Source organism: Penicillium argentinense (genome assembly GCF_028826775.1).
Source record: "Penicillium argentinense strain IBT 30761 chromosome Unknown utg000010l_segment0_segment0, whole genome shotgun sequence".
Classification (NCBI taxonomy): domain Eukaryota; kingdom Fungi; phylum Ascomycota; class Eurotiomycetes; order Eurotiales; family Aspergillaceae; genus Penicillium; species Penicillium argentinense.
In genome coordinates this window covers 1,140,385-1,159,855 of record NW_026622669.1, presented here as the reverse complement: position 1 = coordinate 1,159,855, position 19,471 = coordinate 1,140,385, and the positions used below count along the sequence as shown (strand labels likewise).

The 19,471-nt window shown below is 51.3% G+C and overlaps 8 protein-coding genes across 8 annotated transcripts; 4 read left to right on the top strand and 4 right to left on the bottom strand.

Moving 5' to 3' along the window:
• Positions 1 to 41: 41 nt before the first annotated feature.
• Positions 42 to 1,735, top strand: N7532_010131 (uncharacterized protein; the record flags this gene model as incomplete). Its single annotated transcript, XM_056622622.1, has 7 exons — positions 42 to 261; positions 325 to 406; positions 463 to 487; positions 560 to 838; positions 898 to 1,278; positions 1,336 to 1,521; positions 1,580 to 1,735. The coding sequence occupies 7 exons, from the start codon at positions 42 to 44 to the stop codon at positions 1,733 to 1,735; spliced, it is 1,329 nt and encodes a 442-aa protein (XP_056470038.1).
• A 980-nt stretch (positions 1,736 to 2,715) lies between these two features.
• On the top strand, positions 2,716 to 4,700 carry N7532_010130 (uncharacterized protein; the record flags this gene model as incomplete). Its single annotated transcript, XM_056622621.1, has 6 exons — positions 2,716 to 2,927; positions 2,984 to 3,020; positions 3,073 to 3,213; positions 3,263 to 3,569; positions 3,619 to 4,186; positions 4,244 to 4,700. Coding segments are annotated over 6 exons (1,722 nt in total), but the record flags the coding sequence as incomplete, so codon positions are not given.
• Positions 4,701 to 4,959: 259 nt separating this feature from the next.
• N7532_010129 (uncharacterized protein) lies at positions 4,960 to 5,842 on the bottom strand (the record flags this gene model as incomplete). The annotated part of the gene is made up of 2 exons (XM_056622620.1): positions 4,960 to 5,561; positions 5,629 to 5,842. The coding sequence occupies 2 exons, from the start codon at positions 5,840 to 5,842 to the stop codon at positions 4,960 to 4,962; spliced, it is 816 nt and encodes a 271-aa protein (XP_056470036.1).
• Positions 5,843 to 6,243: 401 nt separating this feature from the next.
• Positions 6,244 to 7,457, bottom strand: N7532_010128 (putative L-serine dehydratase; the record flags this gene model as incomplete). Its single annotated transcript, XM_056622619.1, has 3 exons — positions 6,244 to 7,162; positions 7,254 to 7,307; positions 7,375 to 7,457. The coding sequence occupies 3 exons, from the start codon at positions 7,455 to 7,457 to the stop codon at positions 6,244 to 6,246; spliced, it is 1,056 nt and encodes a 351-aa protein (XP_056470035.1).
• Positions 7,458 to 7,877: 420 nt separating this feature from the next.
• N7532_010127 (aconitate hydratase ACO2) lies at positions 7,878 to 10,334 on the bottom strand (the record flags this gene model as incomplete). The annotated part of the gene is made up of 2 exons (XM_056622618.1): positions 7,878 to 10,229; positions 10,290 to 10,334. The coding sequence occupies 2 exons, from the start codon at positions 10,332 to 10,334 to the stop codon at positions 7,878 to 7,880; spliced, it is 2,397 nt and encodes a 798-aa protein (XP_056470034.1).
• A 1,799-nt stretch (positions 10,335 to 12,133) lies between these two features.
• N7532_010126 (ankyrin repeat-containing protein ANK1) lies at positions 12,134 to 12,799 on the bottom strand (the record flags this gene model as incomplete). Its single annotated transcript, XM_056622617.1, has 3 exons — positions 12,134 to 12,456; positions 12,539 to 12,716; positions 12,785 to 12,799. The coding sequence occupies 3 exons, from the start codon at positions 12,797 to 12,799 to the stop codon at positions 12,134 to 12,136; spliced, it is 516 nt and encodes a 171-aa protein (XP_056470033.1).
• Positions 12,800 to 13,269: 470 nt separating this feature from the next.
• On the top strand, positions 13,270 to 13,867 carry N7532_010125 (DNA-directed RNA polymerase III core subunit RPC11; the record flags this gene model as incomplete). Its single annotated transcript, XM_056622616.1, has 4 exons — positions 13,270 to 13,278; positions 13,316 to 13,562; positions 13,678 to 13,772; positions 13,832 to 13,867. 4 exons carry the CDS (start codon positions 13,270 to 13,272, stop codon positions 13,865 to 13,867), a joined length of 387 nt encoding a protein of 128 aa, XP_056470032.1.
• A 1,157-nt stretch (positions 13,868 to 15,024) lies between these two features.
• On the top strand, positions 15,025 to 16,488 carry N7532_010124 (translation elongation factor EF-1 alpha; the record flags this gene model as incomplete). Its single annotated transcript, XM_056622615.1, has 3 exons — positions 15,025 to 15,029; positions 15,097 to 15,226; positions 15,316 to 16,488. 3 exons carry the CDS (start codon positions 15,025 to 15,027, stop codon positions 16,486 to 16,488), a joined length of 1,308 nt encoding a protein of 435 aa, XP_056470031.1.
• Positions 16,489 to 19,471: the final 2,983 nt, after the last annotated feature.

The window sequence follows — 19,471 nt, the reverse complement described above, 5'->3', positions numbered from 1 at the left end:
AATACCGAATCACCGTCTCCTGCCCCCTTTGCGCAACGGCTATGGAATCCCCCGCAGTACCGGTCCCGCTGGATCCGCGAGAGCAACCCATCCTCGAACGGCTTCTCCGAACCCGGGACGCCCTTTTGCTCCTGAAACAAGACAAGTCCTCATACATCAAATCTCGCGATGTCCTTCCGCTGTATGAGGAAGTGACCCAGGAGGTGGAAAAACTCAATGCTGCCCGCAAAGAACAAGACCGCCGCTTGATTCATAATCGATGTGAGTATCGAGTGGGCAGTGGCATGATCGGCTCGGGAGATTGCTTACACGGATCGCGTTTAGTGGACTATGTTTTGGATGACTGCTTTCAGTTGATTTCGCTGCTTTTCTTGACGGTTGGTAGGAATAACGAGGCACCGGCAGTGTAAGTTTACCCATCGGGCGCGCGGATCTCTGGGCTTCGCTAACATCGTCTACTAGCTACTCACTGGCAACTACAATCCAGGTATTTGGATATTCCGAACCCCCCCCCCCCCCTCTTCAATACCATCTTTATGGTCCTGACTTTGTTTTCTAGCGACTGCTCGACCACCTTGAAGAGGCCGGTTTCTACAGCTCCAAGGACTTGAATTCCATTACGAAGACCCTCGATTCTACCCGAGAAACCCTTGAGCGCGGTCGCAACACTTATTCGCCTGCGCTTTTGACCCTCTTGGAAAGCCGATTGGAACAATGCCAGATTTCGCTCGACAAGCTCCAGAAAGGACTTGCAGTCTTGGATCCGGCTCTTGTTCAGACACATGAAACTCTGGTCTCTATTCTGCGGTCTACATCTGCGGTCAACACCCGCTCAAAGGTATTTACCGTCGGATCTGTTTCAAACTTCAAAAGCTGACATCGTATTCTCTGAGTTAGTTTTCCTCTACAGAAGTCAATAATCTCCGCGAACAACTGAAGAAGATCGAGGGTTCAATGAAAGACGGTAACTTTGTGGATGCCGATGGAAATGTTCTCGCCGGTCAGGATGATCTGAAGTCTCTGATGTACCGGTGCTGGCGGTGGACTGAGATTGTCCTTGAGCGCCAAGGCAAGATCCACGAGCGATTCCAGGAGCAATATGATCGGCTACTTGAGATCCGTAACCAACTTGACAGACTTTCCGTAACACAGGCTTGGTCCCTGCGCGAAACAGATCTTTTCGGATATCAGCGAAAACTCGATCGGATTGACGAGGCCCGGGTTAATGGCAACTTTGTTGATGCCGAGGGTCAGACTGCCGATCTCCATGCTCAAAGGGTATGTATCTGCCGGCGACATTTTTTCGCGCCTTACTAACATCGACGACTTCTCTAGACACTGCTTTATTTGATTCGACGCAGCTACGCATACATCTACGCTCTTCTGATTTCCTCCGAGCCCGTCTCTGAGGCGTTGCTACCCGTCTACAACCAGCTGCAGACACTCCGACGGTGTCTGATCGAGGTTAAGGAGTCTGGCGGCGTGTCGAACTCGCGCGAACTCTATCCTTACAGCATGAAGGTACCTTTACAAATCTCAACTTGCATGCTGAATCTCCAGAAGTTAACATTCCATCCAGCTCAACTCCATCGATAACATGCGGGTTGACGGAAAGTTCTACGTTGGTCCCGATATCCCCGAAGGACAGGGAAGCGTCAATGCCCTCCTTGCCGAATGCTACGACCTGGTCTGGGAGCTCCGAGCGGCCGTGACCGATGAGAATGTGCAAACTTAGGCGAGTTTTCAGGTAGATCCATCTCTCAGTTTCTATCGACATGTGTTAATTCTTATCTGGACTTTGAGAGCGCCTATATGCGAAGTGCTCCTGATAACTCTGTGAATGTATGATTTGAGCTTCTACTAATGATTTATCTGGATTTGGCCTTTGATGCCATTTAACGAGAGGCGTTTAGCCCGGGTCGTCAGCCTGAGATTGAAAGGCACCTGACCATGAATACAAGGAGAGGTATTAGGGTACCTCGTTGGTTCTTGAATATCGAATTGAACACTTGTTTATTATTAGTAGTAGAACTTGTATTTTCAAACCGCGCGTCGATCAACTCACTGTCCGGGTATTTTGATGAGGGTCGAGGGGTCACCAGGTCATCAGGTCGCCTAATGAGCCGCGCGCCCTGTTTGGTGCCTTAGGATACTATGCTCCGCCAACAACAATTTCTCCGTTGTTTTCCGTTCGTCTTGAACACTTCCAGGGAGATTTGTCATCCAGCCTCGTCCGAATACTCAATGTGTTCTATTTCATTGTGACTTGAGGATTTGAGGCGGTGATGCTCCGCGCACGGTGAAATGCCGATTCAGGCGCCGATCATCCAAGAAAACATGACGAATATTGCAGCCTTGTCTCCTCCAGGAGCATCGTTTTTGTTTTTGGTCAATATGGATTAAACTGACGAAAAGTCTTTTTGCAGGAAAGTCGAATAGTTGGAGCAGTTGATTTAACAATCATACAAAGCTATCAGCGTGATCGGCGATATGGTCGGAGATCCGACGGACTCCCTTCTTCAACGGGGAAAAAGCAACCAACAGATAGAGGCTTGTTATTTGTCTGAGCCAATCGGTGTCGATCTTCCTTATTAATGGATCCTACCTTCCAAATCCATCATAGCGACCTGCAGATATGCTATATAACCTCACCCCCAGCCATCCCAGCCGAGCGGGGTTATCCGAGGCTCCTGGACAAGCATTTCGGAAATCAAAATGGTGTACCGGAAGATCGCGGCTCTATCAGCCTTGGCACAGCTTTCTGTCGCGCAATTTGTGCCTGCACCAGATGATCTGATCTCGAAGAAGGGGCATGCTGGTGTCTCGGTACGGTACAAGGAGGTACCCCCTGGAATCTGTGAACAGGATCCGAACGTAAAGAGCTATTCTGGCTACGCTGATGTCGGAGAGGATGAGCATATTTTCTGGTATTCAGTCCCGAAATAATCCGCTAAGCTGGATTTGTGTTCGCTAACAATCACAGGTGGTTCTTCGAGGCTAGGAATCAGGATCCGAAAGACGTATGTCCCAGCCTTCCACCAGGGTCCAGTTCAATTTGCTAAATAATTCCAGGCGCCTCTTACAGTCTGGATCAATGGAGGACCAGGATCTTCATCGATGATTGGGTTGTTCCAAGAATTGGGACCTTGTGGCATTGATCGCAATGGCAAGGCGTACAACAACCCCTATTCCTGGAGCAATGCAAGCAATATGGTAAGCTCCGACATTTCCCCTCGGGGTGTATGTTGCTAATATATCAAAGCTGTTTGTCGACCAACCTGCGACTGTTGGACTCTCCTACACAATTCCTATCTCGGGCTATCGAGACAGCGATGACAACATCATCCAACTGCCTAGCGAGGAATGTCCCGAATATGCCGAGAGCTATGGAACATGCGGCACATACTCCAAGGCAGATATCGGATTAGTCCCCAATTCGACGCAAGGCGCAGCGCCGAATATGTGGAAGACCCTGCAAGGATTCATGGGGGTCTTCCCACAGTACTCGAGAAATGGGTTCACTTTCACCACTGAAAGTTACGGTGGTCACTATGGCCCAGTGTTTAATGGTGAGAGCTTATGCTACACACACAAGAAAAGTATGTTAACTGTAAACAGACTATTTCGTCGAGCAAAATGCCAAAAAGATACAGGACGCAATTCATATCGACCTTGAGAACGTCCTCATTGGTAACGGCTGGTTCGATCCCTTGATCCAATACCAAGCTTACTACAACTTCTCCGTGTCTCCCGGAAACACCTATGACTATGACCCATACAATTCCTCAGTCAAGGCAGAGTGGTACAACAATCTTTACGGAGAAGGAAACTGCGTCGACCAAACGAAGCAGTGCTACGCGACAGGCCGAAACGACATCTGCTCGACAGCCGACAATTTCTGCGCGAATAAAGTCGAGAACATGTTCGACATTTACTCGGGGCGCGATGAGTACGACATGCGCGAGCTGATGCCCGATCCATTCCCGTACGAGTTCTATGTGGATTATCTCAACAGTCCGAAGGTGCAAGCTGCCATTGGAGCGTATCAGAACTTTTCGGAATCCTCTTCGACGGTCAGCAATAGCTTCAGGACAACGGGCGATGATGACCGCGAGTCTGGAACCATCGAGCATGTGCGCCACTTGTTGAAGGCCGGTGTGCAGGTTGTGATGTACTTTGGAGATGCGTAAGTCCTAAACGGTGCAACTGACATCGGACCAAATCCAGTTAATCAGATCAATAGTGACTACAATTGCAACTGGCTCGGCGGCCAAGTCATTGCCGAGGAAATCGATGCCCCCGGATACAACAAGGCAGGTTTCGTCAACATCACAACCTCCGATGGCGTTGTTCATGGACAGGTCCGTCAGAGCGACCTGTACAGTTTCGTCCGGATCTACGAATCCGGTCATGAAGTACCTTTCTACCAACCTCTGGCTGCCTTGGAGCTATTTGAACGAGCTCTTGCGAGAAAGGATATTGCTACTGGAAAGAAGGATGTTAAGCAGCATGGTAGCTATCGGACTCATGGGACCCCGACAAGTGACTATCGCGAAGGAAATAGCACGATTGTCTTCAAGGTCCTTGATGCGGATGCAACCTACAACACCACTCTCAATGGACCGAATCCTTCTTCCTCTGGGTCTGCCAAGTTTCACAAGCAGAAGCGTGGCCTGGGCAAGATCGTTACAGGCAAGCATAGTAAGCCACGGCGATCTGTTCTGGGGATGCACTGATCAGGAAGGCATCCAAGGTGATAAATGGGTTGTATTCTAAAATTTGATCGCCATCTATCCTCATAGTTGTATCAATATGAACAAAGCCTACACCGCATTTATTTCCGTGAGAACCTTTTCGTTCTTTTCATTTCTTAGCTTTGCCATGACTCCCTCTTTAGTAATTTTTTAATGAGCCACATCATTGCTTGGGCTCAGCAGTTGAACCAAGTACTTCTTTGATCTATTGACACGGTTGTTTGATCTCCTCAAATGCCCGAACAATGAAGGACTTCCCATCAATGACCACCTTCTCGCCGGGAACTTTCCAGGATCCCTGGCCCTCTCCATCAAATTCAGTCTTCATAGAGGGCACAGAAGCCCCCTCGGGTCCAACCACATACTTATCTACCCATCCAGCACCAGGGCTAAATTCCTCCCTCCTAGCGCTGACTTCAGCCCCAGTCCTCTTAAAAACCCAGTTTCCATCCTGATCTTTTCGTCGAGAATGAACCTGAACCTGCTGGAAGGCCTGATACGTCCCCCAAACACGACCAATGAACATCTTGGTCAGGGTAACCTCCCCTTCTTCCTCACTTTGACGGAAATCTTCATCGTCGGATTCAAGAATCCACGAAATACCCTGCTTCGCGCCTTCAGGCCCCTCCCTAAACGGCAGGTTGTGCCAAACCTCCTCGAAGGCCGTCATGGGCGCACCGGGAAGTTCGGGATGAGGCATCTCGCCCGTCTCGAGATCATCGCCATTAGGAAGGGCGCTGAATGAAGCCGAATCGACCATGCCAATCTCATTGAGAGAGTCCAGCTCGCGTGTGAAGTTGATCTTGACTGTTGATAGAGTCAGTCAATCACTGGTCATGTAATCCATCACCCCACACCAGCAAGGATTACAGACGCGGTGTTTCATTCGGATTCTCTGCGACCATTGTGCCGGCCATCGCCCAGTCAATTGCGCCGGACTTCTTGTCCATTCGCAGGTCGATGAACCATTCCCCCACAGATATGACGATTGTATCGGTTGTTTCTTCTGGGGGCTCTGGGACCCAGCGGAGGGAGAGGCGGGTAGTGAAGCCGCAGGTTGAGCCCAGGTTCGTCGCTGTGGTGGCCATTGTTCGAGTTGTGGATGGCTGGTTGGGAACTTCTGTTACAGTGTACCCCAATGTACGAGGCAGGGGAATATTTTAAGGTCGTCATGTTGAGCAGGTGCGTGTGGAACAAGCAGAGCCATGTGGGCATGGGGTTGGAGTCGGCGATGGCGACGAATCGGGAAGCTGCAAGAGATCCGGCCCGTCTTATCGCGATCGTCCCGAAAGGGAAGGTTCCATTCTTCACTTCTCAATTCAGCAGAAGGCTTAGTCATTCCAGCACTTGTAGTTAACTACAACGTATATCACAATATGGGATGATGTCTAGATTAACTGGAGGGGCCATTTATCCCGTGCTAACAAAATGGCGGTAGGAATCATGATGCAGGTGGTAAAAACTGCTCTTCTATCTACAAACACAAAACTTATTCCCAACCTGCCTCCAACTGCTCCCGATACCCAGCAATCATCTCCGCATTGATATTACTTCCCCCACAAACAACAATCACAACCCGACTCTCCGGGGTAAGTGTAGGCATAACCCGCCTCAACTCCTTCCCAACAGCAACCTCAACACTAATCCCACAAGCCAACTCAACCTGCAACCTCGTCTCATCCGCCAGCCTCACAATGCCCCTGGCAGCCTCCGCATCCGACCCAACAACACTCTGAACCTCAACTCCAGGCGGCGGCGCACTCGCATTCTCGAACGCCCTCCGCGCAACACGCAGCGCTCCGAGAGAAGTAGCCTGCGAGGTAATCTTGTCCAGCGAGGATAACTTTCCTTCTTGGAGCGAAAGTGCTAAAGAGTGAGCACCAGCCGTCTCAACCGCTAATACGCGCACATTCTTCGCCGGTCTATCTCCAAGATTCCTCTGCAATCCTTGAATGATACCATTGAAAAGACCACCACCACCGACGCTGCACACGATTGCATCAGCGGGAAACTCGCCCTCTTTTTCGGCGGCCGGCATTTGACATGCGATCTCATCAACCATACTTGAAGCGCCCTCCCAGACGAGGTGGTGGTCGAATGGCGGCACGTAAACGTTTCCCTCGCAGCCTTCGTTCTCGATGAAATGTTCTCGGAGGTAGCTGTCGGCCTCGAACCAGCTGGCTCCGTGCTGGATTACCTCTGTTGCGCCGATCTGTCGGAGTCTGCCGATCATGAATGGTTTTGTGCTGTGTGGGACGACAACGGAGCATTTGCAGTTGAGGTCTAGAGCTGCGTGCACGGCGGCGAGGCCGGCGTTTCCGCCTGAGGAAATGTAGAAGTGTGGTCGCTTTGTAGGATTCGAAGTCAATTGTTCTTCCAGGCTTGCGCGAATGAAATTGCCGACTCCGCTGGTCAATGTTAGATTGTGCTTGGCTTTAATTGTTCGGATGAGTGCGATTGATCGGAATGGTCGGATAGATGACCAGATATAAGACGTACCGAGACTTGAAAGAGCCAGATGGTTGCAGGAGGTCAAGTTTGAGGAAGATCCGACTGTTTAATCGGGATAAATCACTATACTTTTTCCTTTTTGGCCTCCTTGAGAATGTTGGGCACTCACCATCCTGCAATCTTGGATAGAGTGGCCGACTCAATGATCGGAGTCTCAATCCAAGGTTTCTTGATGTCTGGTGTTGGCGCCATTGTTTGCTGAAGAAGAATTGTGGCAATGGCGCGGAAACAAGTTATTTGTAGGTAGGATGTAAACCGCAGGGCGTGCCCGCTTTTATAGTCCATCGGGTTCCCCGCAGGCCGTATCATCCCGTCCCCACTCCACGAGACTGATACGACTCATAATTGGGTCGGTGATGGTCTCGATTACAAAATATTCCATGCAATTCAAGATTTTCGCGGTCATTACTCAGGTTGGATGGTAGTAACATAGAATACAGATCACATTGGATATCATCTAGATAGCAGAAAGGACAAATAAAATCTAAACTCTCCAAATACAAAGGCCGCGGCGCAATGGCTGTGCTATATAATCAGCGGTAATACTCCACCCGTGTCACAACTCCCTGTAGAAATCCGACATTTTGTGCTTTTCGACTTCTTTTGTACACTTTATTTGGCGTTGGCCTTGGCAGCCAGCAGGTTCAGAGCACTACCGGCAAGGATGAAACCACTCTGGTCCTTGCTGAGCGTGTGGTTGACAGGGATCAGGAAAGTCTCGCCGGTCTTCTTCTTTGTGACGCGGAGCTGGATCTCGCCCTGGCCACCAGCCTGCAGGGTGTCGTAGAGGCCGACGGTATCGACACGGTCGCAGGCATCGATGCGGTCGTAGTCCTCACGATTGGCGAAGGTGAGGGGGACAACACCCTGCTTCTTCAGGTTGGTTTCGTGGATACGGGCGAAGCTCTTGGACACAATGACGCGGCCGCCGAGGTAGCGAGGCTGGAGGGCAGCGTGCTCACGGGCAGAGCCCTCACCGTAGTTATCCTCGGCGACAACGAGCCACTCGATACCCTTCTCCTTCCACTGCTCAGCAAGCTCAGGAATACCGTACTGAGCACCGTCCTCGTCGTAGGCGACATTGGTCTCGCCGGTAGCGGCATTGACGGCACCGATCAAAGTGTTGGCGGAAATGTTGGGCAGGTGACCCTTGTACTTGAGCCACGGGCCGGCGGCCGAGATGGTATCGGTGGTGCACTGGCCCTTGACCTTGTACAGAACCTGCAGACCACTCAGATCGCCCTTGGGGAAGGGAGCGAAGGGCTCCAGAAGAGCCAGGCGGTCGGAGGTTGGGGAGACGGCCACCTCAACGCTGGCATCAGGAATAGCAGCAGTGGGCTGGAAGTCGGGGTTTCCGGCCTCGAAGCCGGCGCTAGGCAGGTGCGAGCCTTGGGGAGGCTGGAACTTGAAGGTCTCGCCGCTGGGGGTGGTCAGAGAGTCGGTCATCGGGTTGAAGGTAGTGCTGCCGGAGTAAGCGAGCGCGGTGACAAGCTCGGGGGAAGCCAGGAAGTTCATGGTACGGCGGTTACCATCGTTGCGACCGGGAAAGTTACGGTTGTATGAGGTGAAGATGGCGTTGTCCTCGCCCTTGGGCACCTCATCAGTGCGGTTCCACTGGCCAATGCAGGGACCGCAGGCGTTAGCCAGAACGGTACCACCAGCCTGGGAGAAAGTGGAAAGGGTCTGGTCACGGTCGAGGGTGGCACGGATTTGCTCGCTGCCAGGGGTAATGAAGAAGTCCGCCTTAGGCTTAAGACCGGCAGCAGCAGCCTGCTTAACCAGGTCCTCCGCACGGGTCATGTCCTCGTAGGAAGAGTTGGTGCAGCTACCAATGAGACCGGCTCCAAAAGTCTCGGGCCACTGCTTCTCACGCACAGTATCAGCGAACTTGGACAGGGGGACGGACAGATCAGGGGTGAAAGGTCCGTTGATGTGAGGCTCCAACTCTGACAGGTTGATGGTCACAACCTGGTCGTACTCGGCCTCAGTATCAGCACGTAGCAAATTCTTAGGACCAGAGCCAGCAATCTCAGCCGCTGCCTTGGCGACGTGGCCACGATGAGTAGCCTCGAGGTATGGCACGTGGTTAGGCGAGAAGGGGAAGAGCGAGGTAGTGGCGCCAACCTCAGCACCCATGTTACAGCAAGTGGCCATACCAGTGCAGCTCAGGGTCTCAACACCAGGACCGTGGTACTCAATAATGAAACCAGTACCACCACGGACAGTCAGCTTGCCGGCCAGGGACAAGATAATGTCCTTGGGGGATGCCCAGCCACTCAGCTGACCTTCCAGGCGTACACCCAGAATCCTAGGAGCCTTCAGCTCCCAGGGGGCATCAACCAGGGCATCAACAGCATCGGCACCACCAACACCAATAGCAATAGCACCCAGACCACCACCGTTAGGAGTGTGGCTGTCGGTACCCAGCATCATGAGACCAGGAGCAGCGTAGTTCTCCAGCACGCTCTGGTGAATAATGCCGGCACCCGGGGGCCAGAACTCAATACCGTAGCGTTTAGCAGCACTCTCTAGGAAGTCGAAAACCTCGCTATTGCCCTTGATCGAAGCCGGCAGATCGGTATCGGCACCGCGTTCTCCAACAATCATGTGGTCACAGTGAATACTGGCGGGAACAGCAGTCGAAGCAAGACCGCAGGACATGAACTGCAGAAGAGCCATCTGAGCAGAGGCATCCTGCATAGCCACACGGTCGGGCTTCAGCTTCAGGTTGGCCTTGCCCCGAATATCGCGGCCATTGTTGGTACCGGTGAGCAGGGACTCTTCGGGGTTGGCCAAATGGGAGTAGAGGATCTTCTCGGCGAGGGTAAGGGCGCGTTCCGATCCCAGGACCTTGCGGACCTGTTCGAGGTTGCGGACGATCTTAGGGTAGGGCGGCATGCGTGACGAGGAGGCCTCGGTGGCCAAGCCCCGGACGAGTTGTTGCGGGGACAGTCGCGCGGCGAGCTGGACGCAGTCAGTACGGTCAATTGGCAGTCAGTTCGAGGACAGACGAAGAGCACTCACCCCGCGAGAGGCCGCAGCCCTGTGCCACAATAGCTGGCTCACCATTCTCTCGAGTGTGGAGGGTGGAAACTGGGGGAATGGAGTCAGGGTGGAAGTCCCGAGGGCTTTTTTTCGGTCGGCGGACTCGTTATTTGCGTGGCCTCTGATTGGCCCGCACTTGCACCGATACCGGGTTCGTGATCGGAGGCTCGCCACAGCGATACAAACAGGAACTATTATTAATCTGATATTTACATAGTTAGCCAAAAGAGAAGATTGAATATGTACCGATTCAGATTTATGGTATGCAATTGGAAGCATCACATCATGGTAGCGGTGTTTACATTGTAGGGTCTGCACTCATTGCTTACAACACATGACAAAAACAGTCCGAGATTGATAGTCTACTTTCCCCAATTACAACCCACTTGTTTCCTAAGTAACTAACCACACGATCGCTGAATAAACCGAATTTCAATGAATCTCTCACAATGACGATGAACAGATTCCTCCAATCTTTCACCCAAATTCCAAGACTCTGTTCCGTCTGAACAAATACCTCTGTTCAGCTCCGAGCTCATCCTGGCCCTTCGCGACCACAGGGCTTGTTCGACCTTTTCACGACGGCTGGAAAGGACCACCCTAAGGCACTAAATCCCGCATTTTATGAATGTAAAGTTTCACACCAATGGTCCCAATGTATCTGATATCGGATGAATCACTAACCAAGTAACCCAGTCCCAAATGGCGCTTCCATGCGTCCCAATTCTGAGAAAATGCAGAGATGCACTAGCGCTTGGAGTAGAAATGACATCTATGTATTTGCTGTCTACAAAGGTGGGTCACGCGCGAGTGGTTCTTGGGATGTCTAGCCTTGACTGATGGCGACGCATATAGGGACCCCTTTGCCTCGTGATCTTATTCTCGTTCATACGTTTGCAGACCATTACTCATTGCAAGCCCGAAGTCATGGCAGTAGAAAGTGTTCCACCTATTTAGTCTCTCATTCGGGTTCAGGCTGACAAATTGAGCAAGAATTGAATGCGAACAGCACTGCCTACTTGGTGACGAAGGGGCGGTTGTTCACTAAGGGCGAGTGGCTACGGCGATACCCTTGCGCGACCGAGTGAAAGTTTCTCAGTAGAATCTTGTCTGGTGCCATTTGAGCTGTATATTGGAGCTAGAGCTTTTATATATTACACCTTTCATCATAAATACCGAGTGCCTGACACCTCTCCCTCCCTGGTTCGATTGCTTCAGTGTTCGATGTCCTGGGTTACATTGTAATTTGTGATGACCGCGACGCTAGAGCCTGCTCACTCCATCGTTGCTCGGATATTTTTGATAGGCTTCGGAGCTTCTGCTTGCTGCGCTTAGAATGTCTGAAGCGCTACCATCCACGTGACTGGTTCTATATGTTGAAGACATGGAAGCTCTACTCCAGCGCATTTTTGATCAAATGTTAGATTATGGGAGATTTTAGTCCATATATGACCATACTTTGTGGAATACGCATGATTTGAAACCAAGCAGACATTGGTGGGTCGCTGATAAGCGCTGATGTATATTTTGATCAATGTGTCCGAGCACCCCCTGTCCATTTTCTCCACGACCGCATCTCAACATCAACAAAGTTAATCTGATGATTTTATTTTCGTCTATTCGTCATACGATAAGGATCGATAGGAAAACAACTCGAATCGATAGTCATAATAGCATTGTAAAACAAGAGCACACGGCCGTTGCGTCTAAATCGGTACTCATATGCTCAAAAAACGGCCAGCGCTGAAATCTCAAAGTCCTCGGCCTCGGGAATCGGCATAACAAGCAAGAATAAAGTAGACGAGACAAATATATACGGTCATTTATTCGCTATCACTGGCACTGTCATGTTCCGAGTCCCCGCCTTCATTTTGCAGCCCCTCAGCCATGACATACTCCGCCTGCTGCAGAGCCTGTTTGATCTCGGTATTATCGTAGACCAGCTCAACCGGCTTCTGATTATGCTTATTCCGTACGCGGGGGTCGCAACCGGCCTCGCACATCATCTTGACCATCTCGGTTCCCAACTCTTTATCTTTGTCGTTGGCGTATCGCACTGCGACATGCAGCGGTGTGTCTTTGTCAACCCGGGTCAGGGGGTCGCATTCGAAGAACTGGATATCGAAGAGGGAATCCATGACGTCGTCTGTGACGGGTGATTGTTAGTTCCGGAATGGATTGGGGGTTGCTGTTGGTATGCTGTTTTTCGCAAGAGGCGGTGAACGTACAGCTTCCGTACATGGCGCAAATGTGCAATGCGTGGTTTCCCAGTGCGTCTGTCACCGAGTTGAAGAATGATGCAACTTCTTCGTTTGACTTCTCCTCCATGGATGAGAGGACTTGTTCCAAGAGGTGTGGTTGGTCTCGGCGGCAGGCTTCAACGACCAGCTCGCGTGGAGAGGCACCCTAAGAGAACAGCACGTTAGCGACGGAACAAGAGGTATTGCAGGAAGTCTGTAACAATCAGGTCTTACCTCCTCGTCGGCCATATTGCAAGATATTTCGTAATTTGAGGGCTGGAATGCGGGTTGTCGCGGTTCAAGTTGCGCGGTAACAGGGACACGGCACTAGTCGATCTGAAACGTAAAGAGGCACGAGGCGAAACAGCAGGAGGTGGGGTCGGATGAAGTGGAATTTCCTTTCAAGGAGAGAGTGAAAAGGTATATACAAGCAGAGAAATTGGATCTTCGGACCGAGCAGTAGTAGCGTGGCAGTGTAGATGCTGCTCCCCGGGCCCAGGGACATCCCACATGTCTGGTCATGTGACTCGGGATCCCCGCCGTCTAAATTTAGCCGCGCGCCTATGTAGCTTTGCGCCGCGTTGGAGATTTGGTTGTCCTGCGAATTCACCAGCGTTGAGCCGGCAGGCGTTTGTCGGCGCTTTTTCTTTTACTTCCGCTGTCTCTATTCTTTGCAACGCAATTCAGTCATCGACTGCATCCAGGTTGCGACCGCTGCCATGCCGCTCGTCTGTTCGTCATCCCCTCAGTGTCCCGGCCTTCCAGAGATTCCATCGCAAGCTGACAGCCTCATTTCTAGTCTGCCCAAATTGCAGCAACGCGCTGACCGTCTCTCGCGCGGAGCCCACCACCCAGCACCCGATGGGGATCAACCGCTTCGAGTGCCGTACCTGTCCCTACGAGCAGCCGATCGTGCGCCAGACCATCTTCGAGACGACCGAGATGAAGCAGAAGGAGGTGGAGGACGTTTTTGGCGGCAAGGAGGAATTTGCTAATGCCGACAGTGTTGCCAGTAAGTAATGGCAATCCCCCATACCCTGTCCATATCAAGGTCCAGCCTCCCGACTTGGTCTGAGGCTGGATGTGGGCTGGGGCTGGGCAGCTACTGACTGTTTTTCTCTTCCCAGCGCAATGCCCTGCGGAGAACTGCAACGGGGACCGTGCATACTTCTTCCAGCTGCAGATCCGCAGTGCAGACGAGCCGATGACTACGTTCTTGAAGGTATGTGCTTGCCCCCTTACGTCCACGCGGGCCTCGCATTATCTGACAGCTGTACGCAGTGCTGCGACTGTGGTGCCCGGTGGAGAGAGAACTGATAAACAAGATCTCGGTTTGCGTTGGTCACATGGGAGGAGAGAAGGGTGTTTGGGGATTGTTTCATATGAGAAATGGCGCATGTGATTTTTTATTTTCTCTTGCGTTGGAAACCTGGCGTTTGGTGCACAAGTACACCTGTACACGATGATTCTAGCGGCTACAGTGTGGATGAGATACCCGGATTTGATCGACGTCAACGACCCAAGAGCAGATCGGCGAGTTGCTGGGCAGAAAAAAAAATTGGGTTCGCTGCAACCACGGGACATCCGCCCAACCTCATACAGTTTGCGTAGGGCCAATGGCTATAGAACTTGGCCTAGTGTTTGGACTCGGGCCGTCCTGCGCTTGCTCGTTGAATTCTCCAGCCATTCATATCATTATCGTAGCATGATTTTGAAATGAGCGCTAGACGTCGGCGTGGCCAAAAAAATGCCTCTGCATGACATGTTTGAAGTGAGCGGTGGGTCTCTCAGTTGGCGGTGACTGCCTCACTGCCCCGCGGAGGGGCAGTCGGTGATAGCACACCACATTGGGCCCGATTTGAGGCCCGGATGGACCGACCTTCGCCAGTCAGAGGCTGACCAAAAAAAAAAAAGAGCAATAAAAAAAACAATGCAAACCATTCCCATTCCAGGGCCCGACGACTGCGTTGCTGCCCAGTGGTGGGCTGGAAGGAAGCCGCGATGAAAAATTCGCACGGAGTGGAGCCTGGTGGGCGAGAACCAGGGAACGAAATTGGTAGGTAGATATACATGCTCTTACATAGTAATTAGGGAGTAGGGTAGGTACTGATACAACGCTAAACAGCCCACCAGCAGATTTTTCTCAGGTGTCCCGCCGCGCCTGCCCCACCGGAGCTCATGCAGCCAATAATGTGTAGTACAGGCGAAGGGCTAACCCAGCCCACTTCGCCTCTCCCTCGCTTGCCCCTCCATATAAGGATTTCCCCTCCTCCCCCCTCCCACAGATTTTTTTCTTCCCTCCCCGTCCGCATCAGTACGTATATCTTCCCTCCCCCCATCCTCTTCCTCTTTTTCCTCTTCCATCCTCTAACCTTCTTCTGCACAGTACCTCTACACGCGCTGTAGTATCTGTGCATTATCAAAAAGGATCCTTCTAGTATCTTCCAAAGAACTACAAGACCACAACCTTCACCATGGGGTACGTCGTCGCTGCCATCCCTTATTCTCCCATCGAAGACACCCGATCGCTGACAACTGCTCTACAGTAAGGAGGACAAGACTCACATCAACATCGTCGTTATCGGCCACGTCGATTCCGGCAAGTCGACCACCACCGGTCACCTGATCTACAAGTGCGGTGGTATCGACCAGCGTACCATCGAGAAGTTCGAGAAGGTATGGGAGACTCTCTTCCCCTTTTCATCCACCACACCCCGATGGGGAAGGCAGGACAACAAAGACATCATGCTAATACGTCATCACAGGAAGCCGCTGAGCTCGGTAAGGGTTCCTTCAAGTACGCCTGGGTTCTTGACAAGCTCAAGGCCGAGCGTGAGCGTGGTATCACCATCGACATTGCCCTCTGGAAGTTCCAGACCTCCAAGTATGAGGTCACTGTCATTGATGCCCCCGGTCACCGTGACTTCATCAAGAACATGATCACTGGTACCTCCCAGGCTGATTGCGCTATTCTCATCATCGCCTCCGGCACTGGTGAGTTCGAGGCTGGTATCTCCAAGGATGGCCAGACCCGTGAGCACGCTCTGCTTGCCTTCACCCTCGGTGTCCGCCAGCTCATCGTCGCCCTGAACAAGATGGATACCTGCAAGTGGGCCGAGGACCGTTACAACGAGATTGTCAAGGAGACCTCCAACTTCATCAAGAAGGTCGGCTACAACCCCAAGGGTGTCCCCTTCGTCCCCATCTCCGGTTTCAACGGTGACAACATGCTTGAGGCCTCCACCAACTGCCCCTGGTACAAGGGTTGGGAGAAGGAGACCAAGGCCGGCAAGGTTACTGGCAAGACCCTCCTTGAGGCCATCGACGCCATTGAGCCCCCTGTTCGTCCCGCCAACAAGCCCCTCCGTCTGCCCCTCCAGGATGTCTACAAGATCTCCGGTATTGGCACAGTTCCCGTCGGCCGTGTCGAGACCGGTAAGATCGTTCCCGGCATGGTCGTCACCTTCGCCCCCGCCAACGTGACCACTGAGGTCAAGTCCGTTGAGATGCACCACCAGCAGCTCAAGGAGGGTCTCCCCGGTGACAACGTCGGCTTCAACGTCAAGAACGTCTCCGTCAAGGAGGTCCGCCGTGGTAACGTTGCCGGTGACTCCAAGAACGACCCCCCTGCTGGCTGCGCTTCCTTCAACGCCCAGGTCATCGTCCTGAACCACCCCGGTCAGGTCGGCGCTGGTTACGCTCCCGTTCTGGACTGCCACACTGCCCACATTGCCTGCAAGTTCTCCGAGCTGCTTGAGAAGATCGATCGCCGTACTGGTAAGTCCGTTGAGGACTCGCCCAAGTTCATCAAGTCCGGTGATGCCGCCATCGTCAAGATGATTCCTTCCAAGCCCATGTGCGTTGAGCCGTTCACCGAGTACCCCCCTCTCGGTCGTTTCGCCGTCCGTGACATGCGCCAGACCGTCGCCGTCGGGTAAGTTTCTTCCTCCCATTTCTCTTCTCCCTTTTATCGATCAAATAAACTAACATTTTTGAAAGTGTCATCAAGAGTGTCGACAAGAGCGCCGGTGGTGCCGGTAAGGTCACCAAGGCCGCCCAGAAGGCCGGCAAGAAATAAGCGACTTCATGATGCAGAGATGCCGTGATGATTTTTCTTACAAAAACGCTTATGGATGGAGCTAGACTATCACGAGTAGTTTCAAAAATGCTACACGCAGATTCCTGACTCACAAAGTTTGTAGACATTTTTCCACGAGTAAATTGAATACGTAGCCTATTTGTGCCTTCCGAGTCTACTTTCCGTATCCGGAGTTCAAGACTTCTAGTTGATTGCATGTATCACGTGACTGGTTGTGCCCTTATCGATTCATCCCTTCACCTTATCAGTATCATTGTGGTGACGGCAACTACAATAAGCCTTCCATTACAACAATATACAATTTTGAAGCATTCGAGTAGCCAAATGTTCTTGTCTCCCCTATCTCTACTCTGGGACATTCGCACGAAATCAATCATCTACATGTCAATTTCTTCTCGTCAGCTATGAATCTAGGGTATCTGATAAATGCGTATCGAAAATCACGATTTCTCCGATCATCGTTCTTGCTCGGATGCGGACAGGCATAAACGCGATCAACCCGACTGACCCGGAAGCTCCGTGACTCCAGGAACATACTTAGTAGACTAGGGCTTGGTCCTCTAGTGGCGTTTGTACCTGGAGGCAGAGTCGTCAGGGCGGTCGTGAGAGGTGTTTTCTACCTCTTGGAGGGCTCATCCACGCGTCCGCTCTCGTCCTCGGGTAACAGGCTTTCTTGCAGTCTGTCAGAAGACCCCTCAGCATCTCCCGATCCCTCGAGGTCGTCACCGTTGTTGTCGGCTGCCTCACTGGGCTCCTCCAAGGATTCTATCTCGTTGTCGTCGTCCTGTGTCTCAGTTCGATTTGTAGAATTTGATCAATTGAACCGTCATCTAGACATCGGCGCTTACAAATTGCCATCTTCTGACCAGTCACTGATTTTGGGTGAAAATGGATTTGTAGAGATTGCCAAGTCTCAAACAGCCGGTCTGAACGGGAATATCCAAGCGGCGAGGGTCAGTTGCCCATCAAGTGTACGGCCGTTCGGCCCATCCAGGTACTGGAGGTAACAGATGAGATTTCTCAACCGATTGTAAGCCCAGCCGTGGACAGTTGTAGTCCCCGTAGTTTGGACCCCTTCGAAGAATCCTTCAATGCGTCCGTTCATCTAATACTGTTAGCATGAACATGATATCTTTCTTGCAACTGTGTTTATAACAAACCTTCGTGTGGTCCTCGATTTTTTCGGCGACTTGTCGCCATGTGAGTTAACCCTTCTTCGCTTTTTCGCTCGCATAGTTCATAGGACCATAGATTTTGTCAAGCATGCTGGCGTTCATACCCTAGACTATCCATACCGCTATTTGGTTTCTTCTGGAATCCTTTTTTCTCCAAAAGACGTCCTCTACTCTCTGGAAAAGTTCTTGGCTTGGCAACTCATGATCAATTGCCATTGCTTCGACCACAGCGCGTCCTCTTGCGTCTGTCAAACAAAATTGGAAACCTGCTTTTTCTCCAAGAGTATCGAGGAGGTAACGACAATACTCCTATGATGACACTGTTCTCAGGAATTTTCTTCTTCTTCTTTCTTTTTTTCATTTTTATTTTATTTTTTGTATTTGGCGATGTTGGAAAAGTTGTGTCCGCCATAGCGCACTGATCTTCGCGACAACTTCTGGCAGTTATGGCTTTTTGCCACCCTCTCATGCTTGGATACCAGAGAAAAGAGTCCGGGAGCTTGTGATTACTTGCAATCTCGAAGCCATGTTGCGGCTTGCTCGAAGAAATCCATCGTAACACCGAGCTTTGGGGGCTTTCAAAGTTTCCAGCCCGTGGAATTGCTTTGAACATATTGTGCACGGATGTGAATCGCATTTGAAAAGCGTTCTTCGAATTCATCGTGGGCCATTTACACTCGCATCGCGGGCATTTATAATGCGTGCATTCGTGCCAAGCTTCACGGTGAGCATTGGGGTCCTTGCACCATATACACCAAAAACATGATTGTATATGCTCCTCTATTTTACCTTCGGGATCTGGGAGCAGCAACACCGAGAACACCGGCGGAAAGGGCATTTTTCGAGACGTTCGGGGATTGTTTTTCGAGCAGTAATAGCTCAAAACAACCAAGGCATCTCCGAAAAGGACAAACCTCTCCATGATTGAATAGAGCTCCTCTTCAGTTTGCTTTGCTTTCACAAACAATGGACAAGAGTGGGAAGTGCAGTTTTTGCGGTGCTCTGCGAGGTCTTCGAGCTGCATAACTTTCCTGCATTTTTATGACACTGGCCCTTGGTGCATGTAGACACATGCTTCTGAAACCTGTCTTTTCTCACTATCGTCCAATATAGAGCGCATCTGAGAAATGTTCTGGTGCAAACTTGTGCTGTGCATCTTTATCCTTCCTGATAGTTCTTGTGTTGCAGGCGGAACATCTCCAATACCTGCAGTTAGACGCCGAATGCATCTGCTTACTTCGCCCTTCTAATTTCACCTCGGCTTTGCAAAATCGACACAGCCAAATCTTGCAATTTTTTTCATGGTGTTCTTTTTGTGACATCGGGATGCCAGTTGCAGTACAATTTGGACACCTCCATTTGTCGCAGATTTTGAGGTGGTCATCTATTCTTCCAAAAGAAAGTTTTACACTTGTAGCAAGTCCTCTTATTTTTCCGGACAGGTTTCGATATGCTCAGGTCGATCTGTGGACAGGGAATGGTTGCCTTGCAATCTGTGCAGATCTTCTCTCCTTTCTCGTACCAAGTGTCTGCAAGAGCGCCGTTGGATCCGAGCACATCATGAGGTGGTTTTCCAGAAGAGGTCGACCCGTACGACCCCAGTGTATTGGCCACCTTGTCCACATTTGACCTTTCTGTAGGCGGAGC